This window comes from Lissotriton helveticus, chromosome 5_1, assembly GCF_964261635.1.
Source record: "Lissotriton helveticus chromosome 5_1, aLisHel1.1, whole genome shotgun sequence".
In the NCBI taxonomy this organism is placed as follows: Eukaryota; Metazoa; Chordata; class Amphibia; order Caudata; family Salamandridae; genus Lissotriton; species Lissotriton helveticus.
Window position 1 is genome coordinate 775,038,091 of NC_136065.1, and position 12,741 is coordinate 775,050,831.

At 42.8% G+C, this 12,741-nt stretch overlaps 1 protein-coding gene across 1 annotated transcript in view; it reads right to left on the reverse strand.

The window, feature by feature from the left end:
• The window catches only part of CDH23 (cadherin related 23), a 1,152,220-nt gene that overhangs the window by 116,312 nt on the left and 1,023,167 nt on the right, over positions 1-12,741 (reverse strand). The window contains exons 38-39 of the mRNA XM_078641088.1: positions 4,462-4,541; positions 2,336-2,376 (exon numbers count right to left, since the gene is read on the reverse strand). Of these exons, the coding sequence (XP_078497214.1) occupies positions 2,336-2,376; positions 4,462-4,541 (121 nt within the window). The remainder of the gene's footprint in view (positions 1-2,335; positions 2,377-4,461; positions 4,542-12,741) is intronic.

Sequence of the window (12,741 nt, forward strand, 5' to 3'; positions counted from 1 at the left end):
TATGCCTAGGGGTTGTTCCACTTGAGAGGGTTGATTCTTTTGCACACCAAGTGGTTACATTTCCACATACTCCTTGTTGAACCTGTCAGCCTTAGGGCGGTCACCCCCTAACTTTTTGCCCTTTTGCCTCCCAATTTAACTGTACATTTTTGTTGGACTTAGGACTCTGTGTTGAGTTTTAACGGGGTTAGCCCATAAAACTACCCGACCTGGGTCATAACAGCAATACGTTCGAGAAAGGGTCGAAGTAGTATTAATATTCTTAAACTTCAACAAACAATTCACCACAAAAACAGTTCAAAGTCTGTTCACGAGGAACATAGGTTTATTCTACTAAGTGAAACATTCATTAGATGCTCTTCCAATTCAAAGCATTAATGTTACTTCATGTATCTACTTGAATATACTTCAATTCCATGTGATATTTACGGTGCGAGGGAGAGAGAGCGAAACATGCACATGTACACATAACAGAGGGGAGATAAAATTCCTGGACGAGGGCAGTGATCTAACAGATACGAGCGAGTTCATGTGTGACTGGCAGGTTTGTGTGTGTTCATGTGAGACAACTCCAGGCGTGCGCACACAGCCACACCCAAAAATTTCACAGGTCTTTAAAAGACCATTAGCATGTTAATGAGGCTATTTTCACCTCTCAGCGCCCCTGCAGCCCCACTCTGACTACGGCGGAAATCGCCCGGCCCCCACAGGCAGCAGAGTCTCGGAGTCGAGCTCTGGTTGCAGACAGCCTTTAAAAAAAGAAAACCTCGGGTTCGATGTCTGAAAGGTCTGCGGGCCGCCAGGAAAGGCTTGCCGGGCCGCCAGCGGCCTGCGGGCCGTACTATGAGGACCCCTGGTCTAGGCTATGCGTCACCTCGCCACACCTGACTTGCACCAGCATCAGCCGTGGTTGGTAGTGGGATGAACAGCAGGGCGGTGACGTGGGGAGGGGGATTGGCAGAGTGGGGGGGTAGTAATGTATGGATTACGGAGTTTTACAGGTAAGTAAACATATAAATACATAAAAGGAATCTTGTTGCGCGCACTGCATCGCATTTGGTGATGCAGTGCACGCAACGAAATTTGTTTAATATATTTATATGTTTACCTACCTGTAAAACTCCGTAATCCATACATTACTACCCCCCACTCTGCCCCTCCCCCTCCCCACGTCACCGCCCTGCAGGTCATCCCACTACCGACCGCGGCTGACCAGCATGCAGACTACTTGGAGTACGCACCCACCGAGTGGCTCTGCGTATCCTCAGATACAATGTGGGTGATTCGTAGTAAAGCCTTACATAGCCATGTCACTTGGTCTCATTACAGTGCACTATTACCTTACACTCTTCTACCTTTTTCACTAATTATCTGTCACAGTGGTATTTCCTTCTATAAATAACGTGGCATATTTGTATATCTCTTAGATAAGCTGTGATTTTAAATATGAATTAATTGATTACAGTTTGTACAATGCTTGAACAACTGTAAATCTTTTAGCTTTGGATTTGTTTTATTGATGATCTTATAAGTATGTATTATTAATTGTATGCTTTTTATTGTTCTTACTTTTATGGCACTGGTGGCCGAAATAAAGTAATTTAATGTGATGAATCCCCATCATGCACTATGTACTCGGTATTCAACTCCGGTCAACACTATGATGAGTTGCATCAATTATTTCGCAAGGTGATATAAATATTCTTTCTTTCTCAGCACAAAATGGTGGGATGCTTAAATGTATGTAATTTTATTTTGTAGATATTTCTCTTTTATTCTGTTAGTGGAGAATAAAGGCAAGTATACATTTCATTACCTGAATTTTCATACCACATCATGCTGCTTTGTCCCATCCTTTAAAGAACATTAACACATACATTTTGAAATTTCGAAAAATTAGCTTAAGAAACGATCAGGTGTACGGAGAAAGAAATAGGTTGAAGCCTGATCCTTCAATTTAGAGTTTCTATCTCTTTCTGCCAGTTGCCCTTCTGCACTGTGCTCTCGATTCTCTTTTTTCTGCCTTTCTCCCTTCCTCCCACCAGAATATTGTTCATTTTCTTTCCTGTTGAGTTAACTGATTGTTATGCTTGTATAATTAGTTTTCATGTTCGAAAGAAAAAAATAGTGAATTGCTTTCAAATAAACAGTGGTGGGAGTCACCTTATTAGGTTGGAATTTTAAAATAGTGATATTCGCAGTTTACAAATACATTCAGATCAGAAAGCACAGAGCCTGGAATTTCTTGGTTTTCTCTTTATCATGCTGTTACCTCAACGCACCAAACAAACCGCCACCCGGCTACAAAGAAGGAAGCACTGAAATCAGATCCTACCTGTGGAGCCTGCAACAATTGCTTTTAATTTTCGTTTGTGCCTGCAAAACAAAACAAAGCGAAATGCAACTCATTTCAAATATTGGTGAAAACGATTATAAGTGTACAATGGTATCATTCTATGGGCCTTACATAGGAGATGGCTGGTAATTAGAACTGGAGGTTATCGAAGGAGTTACTAATTCTGGCCCGTACCATGACAATTTTCCTATGCTGGAATGGGGTTGCCTTGCATATCTAGGTCCCTACACGCATGCAATTCCACAATTTTGTACCTTTATTCCAACTAGTTCTAGCACCGTGGAAAAATATTTTGTTGCACCTGGTGAATTCCTTCACCTGGTAAAACTCAGAATATTGTGGCGTGTTTTTTACTTGTAGAGATACCACTAGGCATGACTTTAAATGGGGTCAGATCAATAAAGACATACAACAATAGCTCAAATGTAATTTCTCCACATTGCTTAACAAATAAAGCTATTATTGGGCGTAACGTGGGTCATACTCTAGTATCCTGTTCCTTAGGAGTTTTTTTGTTTTTTGTGTTGAGACTTAGCAAGTTTGCATCGATTGTTTGGTGGTCAAGAAGGGCCAGATTTTTCTTTCTTTCATGCAGCGCAATGCAGCAAGTCACCTTGCAGGGCTGCGTGGAAGCGAAAAGGCAGCTGTGCGCCTTATTTACCATTATAAGGCGCATTTCTGTCCTTTCCTGGCGCTTATGTACTTTTGGCTGCCTAGCACAATCGCATGCACGCTTGCGTCAAGGTCCAAGGGTGCATGCGTTGCAGGCAGGATTGTTTTTGTGCTGGAAAGAACACTTTTGTGCACAAAACAATCCTGGGAGGCATTTTCCTCATAGAACACGTAGAAAGAGGAAATAACAAGGAGAAATAAAGACATTTCTTCTCGTTATGCCTCCGCTGGGGAAGCGTAGCATTTTGACGCATTCCCAAGTGTACTATTAAAGGTAGATCTAGGAATGCACCAAAATCCATGGGTGAATGGTGGGAACACTCACACTCCACCCATTGAACGCCTTTCCAGGGTAGGGTAACACAAGGCAAGCACTTGCGCAGCCTTGAGTTACTGTAGATTTATCAAGACACTCAGGGCCAGGCAAGGTGGCCTTGCATAGTTTGATAAATGTCACTGAGGATTTCCTTGCCCTTGCGCCTCCTTGCATGGTGCAAGGAAGACACAAAACCTTGAGAAATCTGTCCTGAAGTGTCTGCTAAATGTGTCTGAGCCTGTTGGTGGGTTGCCAAGCATGTCTTTTAGAAAGGCATCAAGCTTTTACCTCGAGGATGAATCTGAATTAGTAATCAGATTTGAGGTGCTGGACCCCAGGTTTTATTACAGGATACATTTCAGGAAAAGTGCCTTACATAATTAGGGTTTCTAGTATTTTAAAACAGTGCAGCTAATCTTAAAATCCTATGAACCACCTTGAAAAAATATAAATTTTCTGAAAGCTGTGCTGTAATGGAATGCCCGCCTTGTAGCAGTACACAATTCTACTGGATGGTAAATGTTTTGTGATAGAACGAATGGTAATAAACATGCACGTTCTTTCCAAACAACACGTGCTACAGAGCCACATTGACTCACTGTACTATTGGCTATCTTGTCTTTTGTGTCAATGATGATTTTTTGTTTAAAATAAATATGCTTTCTAATGTATGTTACAAACATATCGATCAGTTCCTGAATAGTGAACCCTCCTTTAATGGGTCCAATTAATCCTTACATTTATCTTGATTGCGAAATGCTGCAATTGAAATAGATGTTGCTCTGTTCCAGGCCTACTGCTCTGGTGATATTATTAGAGCTAGATCTATGTATACTTGTGCACTACTTGTAGTGTGGCTTCAGAACAAGAGATCAATATTAGTTACACTGAAATGTAGTAGCATTACTGTTTACAAACATCTATTATGCCACTGCACAGACCGTCTCATACTATATTGTCACTTTTGGGCATACATCACATAACCTTGGTGTAGAAGCACAACAGTACTTATTATACCTCTGCATCATAATGGGCGGCCATTGCTCATAGGATACTCCTACTCAAGGGAGCACTATTACTTGGTTGTACTGTAGCATTAGGGTGGCACAATACTCACACTGTCCTGTAGTACCAGTTCATGAGGATGAACAGCATTGCAGCCAGGAAGAGGAGAATAGCCAGAATAATAATTGCCATCTACAAAGAATAAAGAAAGTTTATGAAACACAGGTCCCTGCAAGAACACCATCGACTAAATATATTTGTGTATAAAGGACTTTGACATTTTGTTTTCAGATTCTGTTCCCTAAATGAAGTGTCAGATGTATTTTAACAGTATTGAAATTTATCATGGTCTGACGAGGAACGGGAGCGTGGAAGAGGGGTCTAAACAAGAAACAACAAATAAAGCAGTAGTGTAATATTTTGCATTGCCAAAGACCATGAATACATTGATATTAGCTGCTTGATGCAAAATATGATCTATACTTTCACCAGAGAATTCATGTTGGCACAATTAGTCGTGCGAAGTGTGTTAAAACGAGGATACAAAACGCCAGCATTGCTTGCACTGCACACATGTAACACTATTAATATATTATACCTATAGCACATAATGAGGCCTGTGGCTACTGGGGGAAATTGCTCAAGGATGTTGTTTCCGGGGAGGAAAATTATTCCCGGATCACCACATTTCCATGTACAATTGCATAAAGTAACTCCACAAACACAATAGATTGTGTGAAAGTGAACAATGCAATAACGCAGCAGTGGCAGTATCCCATCTAGGTATTGACATTTCATGGCACGCTTCCAGTAGTCTTGGGGAGCGCATGCATTTCACTGTGTTTGTAATATGTATGGCATGAGATTGGTGGAAAGAGGAAATGCTAGCCGGAAAGCATGAAACAGATAGCATTACAAGACTCAGGCTCGACATTAAAAGTTGTGTTACTACAACACCAGTTTTGCATTATATGCGGTACACATTTATTGAGGGAAAACTGAGGATTCATGAGAGTGTTGTTGAGTTCTTCCAGCATGGAGTAATGCGCGGTAACACAAGATGAAATGAGTGGTCCATTTTCGTGCATGTTGTGTTTGTAAAAGGAAGGCTTGCCTCCATGACTGGAGAAACAGCAGGCTTCGACTGGCTATCGTCACACAGCACTGCACTTGAACTCCCCTGTGGATGTCCGGCAGCTCTCTCTGTATGCTTCCTCACATGTCTTGTTCACTTGAGTAATCCTACATGCCTATACATATGTGGTAGGTCACTCACCATGCATTCCTGAAGCGCAATCATCTCTACACAGTACTGAAGTGCAGGGACAAAACTCACTGTGTGCATAAGTACTAAAAAGCAACTTAATGTCATTAATTCCCCCCAAAACACACAAACTCCACATCACATGACAGTAAAAAGCCATCACGTAATACACTTTGTATATGGGAGGACTCGTCACTCAGACCACAACATTAAGAGCCACAAAGTACAACACATAGACAGGACACCAGCCTCAATTCTTTAGGATATCTGATGCTCTGGGATGCGATGTGACTGGCAACATAACCACCAAGTTCTTCCCAGAAGGGGAAGTGACACAGCAGTGTTTAAAGCAACATGCAATCCATCAAGCACAAAAAAGAGAACCTCATGGACATTGTGGAAGAACAGGTATTGTGAATACACAAACTAAGCACAGACGCTGTCCTGGCCATCATGACGGGCAAGAATACAAGGAGTGAGCGAAACGTGTCATTCCGCCCTCAGAATTGGTGTAATTTTGGTCACTCCGAGTTACTCCTTAATGCGGAGTTCTGGCCAAATTCCGGAAATCACAACGTGGTGGCATTTTTCTCCCTCGAGGCCCCAGAGAACGTGAGCTGGTGAGCGATATTTTGTGCCCCTAGGGCCATATTACCAACGTTAAGCGATATTTATCGCTAACGATGCTTAGCAACAAATTTTTTAACGCTAAGCATCGTCAGAAATTATCGCAGATAAACCTTGCTATTATCAAGGTTTATCGCAAATGCGATAAAAAACGGCCGCAATGCATGAATATCGCTGAAAAGTCAGCGATATTCATGCATTACCGAGCTAATGCTCTTAGCCATGTTATCCACCTCCCATTGGATAACATGGCTAAGAACTGCTCAGGGCAGGTGTTAGTTTTTGGAGATATTCGCGCTTAGCGCGAATATCTCCAAAAGTTGGTAATAGGAGATAGCGATGTTAGCGACTGTTTCCAGTCGCTAACATCTTGGCACGCCCACTTTGCATGTCATTAGTGATAAATATCACTGACATGCAAAGCGGGGCCCAAGATGGTCGCTATCTCCTACTAGCTGTCGCTAACTGGTGTTAGCGACAGCTAGGTAATAGGAGATCATTTTATCTCCGCTTTCTTGGCTTTTAAAGCCAAAAAAGCGGAGATAAACCCCCTTCTAGTTCAATATCCTAAGGCAAGCGCTCGCTGGTGGTCGAGAATGGTAGGTTTCAGAGGGCTGCCCTTTGAGTAGATTTGCTGCCGCTTGAGTAGATTTTCTACTTGAGCAGCACCAAAAGCAACTCCAATGGCTGTGAGCTCTGGCACAATGCATTGTGCCATTCACGCTGATTTTTCAGAACTGCTCGCGCTCCCGGTGTTTGATTGCAGGGCGAGCTGCATATTTTCCACCTGTTGGAGAAACTACACAGAATCTCATGGAGTTTTTACGCAACTCCGACAATTCTGCAGAGTGAAACTCTGCGAGTTCCGCCCACCCCTAAAGAATACCTGGAGGTTATTAATAATATGATGACAGTGCTCCAATAACAGTGCATTTTGCAGCAGATTGTCCCTTCAAAAGCATAACTTTCACCTAGATTATGACACATCCAGGCATAAGCAAAATCCCTAAGGACCATTCCTTGTCATGCTTCATTTTGTGACTCCACTATAACTGCTTCGCCAAGGATGTGGCTTTTGTGAAAAGCTTTACAGCTGATTTTTAACCAGTCAACTGGTCTACCAACAGTGCTAAAGTGCAATTGGCTTAACGCCTAATGCTATCTTTCATCCCAAGGAATGCAGCAAATTTTCGGAAATTGCAAATTGTTCTGCTGCTTCAATGGCCATGCTGTGTATCTTGTCAGCCTCATATTAACAAACTGATAAGCACGGTTTCATTGTTTAAGAAACAGCTCTTTACAAGTGTGGAACAAAGGCATATACTGTAGCTGATCGAAATACAAATGCAGAGGGGAACATATCTCTTTTGCCGAGACATCAAATCGGTCGCAGTTGTGGATGGGCTGTGAAGTACACATTAAGTCACCTCATTAAACCATGCGCCTTGCCAGGATCCTTCCAGACTACTGTTCCTCACTGCTGTGAGACATCTAGAGCCTCGAAAAGAGGAGTTTAATGAGTCAGAGCCAGACAGACACAGCACAAGGAAAGTCTCTTGTCTCTTAAAATGGGTTCAGTGTTCATCACACAGCATAGGTGATCACTCGAGGTACCTGTCATGTTCTGTCTGTGCGCCGGGAGATACATCACACACGGGACACAGTTTCTTCTTATACTCCTTTATTTACATTGCGTATTACAGCGGGTTATCATCTGGTCAGCTGCTGGTCAGCACGTCCATCCCCATCTGCCTCCTAGCCATTGTGTGTCCCCTTCCTGTCCCCGTCACCGGATCTGGTGTCCGGTGACTTGGTCACTCTGCCTGAGGCCCCACAGGGTCCTAATGCCCCACTGTCCATTGCCCACGCTGTCGGGTCACGACACCTCCCCCCTTGTTGCAAACAAAAGTTCGTGACACATTTACCATAGTCCTCATTCACAATTATATGGAAGGGGGTGAACGAACGAGGGAGAGAGAGAGAGAGAGAGAGAGAGAGAGAGAGAGAGAGAGAGAGAGAGAGAGAGAGAGAGAGAGAGTACTTGTCATTCTACATTTCTTCATGAATCTAATGTCTCCATCGCTTCCTTGTCCTCTATCTTCCACCGTCCATGTGGCTGCCGTTGTCGCTGCCATTTCTTCTTCCTCTGCCTTCTTTGTCCTTGAAATGCTATCTATTTCTTGTTATTCGTTGTTGTTCGTCGGCAGCCGTTATCATCTATCCTTTCACTTTCGTCACCGCCAGTGACTCTTTGGAGAACTTGTTGTCTTGTCTCTATATTCATTCTGTCTCAACACCTTTGGTCCTGGCCCTGAGGTGCCTCTTGCCTTTGTTTCCTTGGTGGCGCTTGTCCGCTCTGCTCATTGCATGTCTTTGTCCTTTCTTCTTCTTTTTTTTTTTTTTTTGCTCTTTCTCCTGCGGTATGTCTTTCCGTGTTGCTCCTTTTTACCCCTTTTTCTAGGCTCTCCTTGTCCTTTTGGCCTTTTCTAGGCTCTCCTTGTCCTTTTCTCTTGTGTCCCTTTTGTGTCTTTTTCCTTCTTCTTCTTCTGTTATTCTCCTTGTCCTTTTAGCCTTTTCTGGGCTCTCCTTGTCCTTTTAGCCTTTTCTAGGCTCTCCTTGTCCTTTTCTCTTGTGTCCCTTTTGTCTTCTTCTTCTTCTGTTATTCTCCTTTTCTTTTAGCCTTTTCTAGGCTCTCCTTGTCCTTTTCTCTTGTGTCCCTTTTGAGTCCTTTTTTTTTTTTTTTCTTCTTCTGTTATTCTCCTTTTCTTTTAGCCTTTTCTAGGCTCTCCTTGTCCTTTTCTCTTGTGTCCCTTTTGTGTCCTTTTTTCTTCTTCTTCTTTTGTTATTCTCCTTTTCTTTTAGCCTTTTCTAGGCTCTCCTTGTCTTTTCTCTTGTGTCTCTTTCGTGTCCCTTTTTTGTTGTCTTTGTGTCTCCTTTTTCTCTCTTTTTCTTTTATGTTCTCCTTTTCTCTTTCCTTTTTCTTTGGTCCCTTCTTTCCTCGTTATTTTACTCCTCTTTCTTCTTTTCTTTATTGCCTTGTAACTTCTCCTTTGCTCTTTCTTCGTCCTTGTGCGATCTTTGTCCTTTTATTTCTCTTTGTTGTTCTACTTTCTCTCCTTTTCTTTCTTTCTTTATATTGTTGTGTCTCTTTTCTGTCTTTTAATTAGCCTTCTCCGACTTCTTCCACTCTCTTGTTCTTTTTTCTTATATGTGTATATATTCTTTCTTTCTTTCTCTTTCTCTATTTGTCATTTTGTTATTCTCTCGTAATCTCTTTTCTTATTGCACCATCATCTTCCTTTGCCTTATTGCTCTTTTTCCACTTGTGCGCTCTTTTTTTTTTTTTTTTTTGTTATTTATCCTTCATTCTTCTTTATCTTCTTTTTCTTCCCGTCTTTTCTTCTTGCTCACGTTCTCCTTTATTCACCTTGTCTTATGTTCTTCTTCTTCTTTGCCCCTTGCTTGTCTTTGAAATGGCTGCTCTCCTTTTTCCTATGGCCTTTCCTTGAATGTCCCCTTCAAAATGTCCCTTTGGTCGTCTTTGCCCTTTCTTGTCCTTAATATGCCCCTTTATTCTCCTTATTTCTGGCTTTTTGTTTTATTTATTTCTACTTCTCGTCGTCTTTCCTTTCTCATTTCCTTCTTTTTCGACGTTATTTGGCCCTAAAACGGCCACTCCATTATTGTCTATCTGTTGCATTTGCCAATACTTGTTTATTTCTTCTGTTGCATTTGCCAATGCTTTTTTGTTACAGCCGTTGTATTTGCCAATGTTTGTTTGTTGCTTGCCAATGCTTGTTTGTTGCTTGTCAGTCCTTATTTGTTACTTCTATTGCTTTGCCAATTTTTGTTTGTTCCGTCTGTTGCATTTGCCAATCCTTGTTTGTTCCGTCTGTTGCATTTACCAATCCTTATTTGTTACAACTGTTGTATTTGCCAAATTATTTTTTTTTTTGTTACTTGCCAATTCTTTTTTGTTGCTTGTCAGTCCTTACTTTCTTTTTCAGGCTCTTTGCCTGACTTAAAAATGGCCGCCGATCATCCCTCGCAGGGGGTTGGTCAATATTGCCTGACTTCAAGATGGCCGCCGGGAATCTCGTTTTCAGCGAGATTTCGGTCGTTTCTGCTCATTTCTTCGGCGGGGGGGGGGCCAGTTAGGCGGCGATTTCACTCACCGGAGTCGTGGTCCACCGCTTGAGTCACCCATCAAGGTAGGGCAATTTCCTTCACTTCTGCCGCCGAGGTGGGCACTTGGTAGGCGTTTTTTTTGGCCACACGCTTCTGCCGCCGAGGTGGGCACTCGGTAGGCGTTTTCTTCGGCCACACTCTTCCGCCGCCGAGGTGGGCACTCGGTAGGCGCTTTGTTTAACGCTATTCCGCCGCCGAGGTGGGCACTCGGTGGGCTTTTTCCGCAGCGCACTCAAGCCTCCAGACACGCTTGGGGTTTCTTTCATCCCACCCTTCGTCGCCAGTTGTCATGTTCTGTCTGTGTGCCGGGAGATACATCACACACGGGACACAGTTTCTTCTTATACTCCTTTATTTACATTGCGTATTACAGCGGGTTATCATCTGGTCAGCTGCTGGTCAGCACGTCCATCCCCATCTGCCTCCTAGCCATTGTGTGTCCCCTTCCTGTCCCCATCACCGGATCTGGTGTCCGGTGACTTGGTCACACTGCCTGAGGCCCCACAGGGTCCTAATGCCCCACTGTCCATTGCCCACGCTGTCGGGTCACAACAGTACCCCTCAAAACGAGGGCTGCATCGTAGAGTTCTGATGTGTCGTTTACAATATTGTCTATTATAGTTGAATTGCCAAATGTAACCAGAGGAAGACCTAGCAAACGTGACGCAGAGACAGAACTGGGTGTACACATGGTTGATCAGGAGAAATCACATAAACAAATAAACATTCGTTTGCAATATTAAAAAGTTTTGTTAGTCTTGAAAATTATACATTTGTTTTAAGGACCGGTCCCATCCGATAGTGTTGGTCCTGTCAGTGAGTCGGACAACCCAGTACTAATTGGTGGAAGCGGTATACAACTAAAATATCACGTTTTGAATAGCGTTCCAGCACCCAGATTATTAACTACCACAATAAGATGAAGGTAATTAAACACAGGTAAATGTAGATATTTTTTTCTGTAATGCCACCTATAGGCAACTCAGCGATGTAACTGTTCGAGATAAACAGTCAGTTGAGAACAGTAAATCTATACATATATCTTATATACATGCTTGTCTACACAATAATGAGGTGGTCGGTATTCTGGATAAAATATTTTTGTAGGATAATCTTTTTGTTTCTAGTACTCTGACATACAGCTCTATGGGGCTGGCGCAGTTTTCATCTTCTGAGTTAAATATGCACACAAACACTCGCACACAACGACCCCCCAGATGACCAACACAGCCTACCCAGTCACTCCTCTGAAACCTGTTTCTGAGTTCTCTTGGGTACACATTTGTCTCACCTTGATATGCTCATTCTGCCTCGACCCTGTTGTTTATAATGCCCCTCGAGTTCACGTGGATGGAAAGGAATGTGAAATCATAAGCGGTATAGGCTCATCACAATGTATCCATTTCCTTCAAATGTAGTCTTTTTCAGAACTCACCCGGTGCTTGGTCATGTTACACTTGAGGAGTAGTACTGACTGCACAACCAATCCCTTGCGTTTACCTGGGATCACTGGATTTTCACTCACCTGTTAAGCTATATTAGGAGCATTTGTATAGGCTGTGTACAACTCGTAGGGTTTCATGTCACTGAGAAAATTGAAGTACCTTATAAAGCTAAACATGGCTACTCAGTTATGTATGTAAAACAAGCAGTGCTTAATTTGTAAAATATTAAGTGCAGCTGTTCAATTTTATTAGGAGGCTCCACCCACTTCCCTGGCCCAACCCTACTTCCTCCTCGGGCTCCATCCACTGAGTTTATTGGTCCTCCCACATCCTCCACTGACACTGCTGAAAGCCAGATGTAATATTCGATCTGAATTTCAGCAAAGGAGTCTTCCTCAAATAAGGTTTTGATAGGAGGTTGCATGTATGAGGGAGGACGAGTTGAGTCAGTGAGAAGTACATTCAGTGGTTCTAATCTGAGATAGTTTTGACTGGACGAAAAATAGAATTTCATGCGGTTGCCAGCGAGAACAGCCAGAAACCTGTAGTGGGGTGTGGAAGAGTATCGAGAGAACTGTTTGAAGGGGATAGTTTCTGAGCAAGAGTTTTTTTACAGTTTTATATAGCGTGACCTCGACCCGAAGGTATTGGAGCACTTTGCATGAGTATCACCATTACATTACAGAAGGCGAGCCTAGCTTCAGAAAGTAGTGCTGATCACTACCTTGAGGAGATGAATGCAACGCATGTGCGGGAATGAAAGTGGAGTTTGCAAATGCTTTGATGGAGGTCTCAAGTGCCAGAAGACTAGCACCAGTGGCAAAGGTTCCTTTGATGAACCCTGGGCAGACGCAATATGCTTGCATCA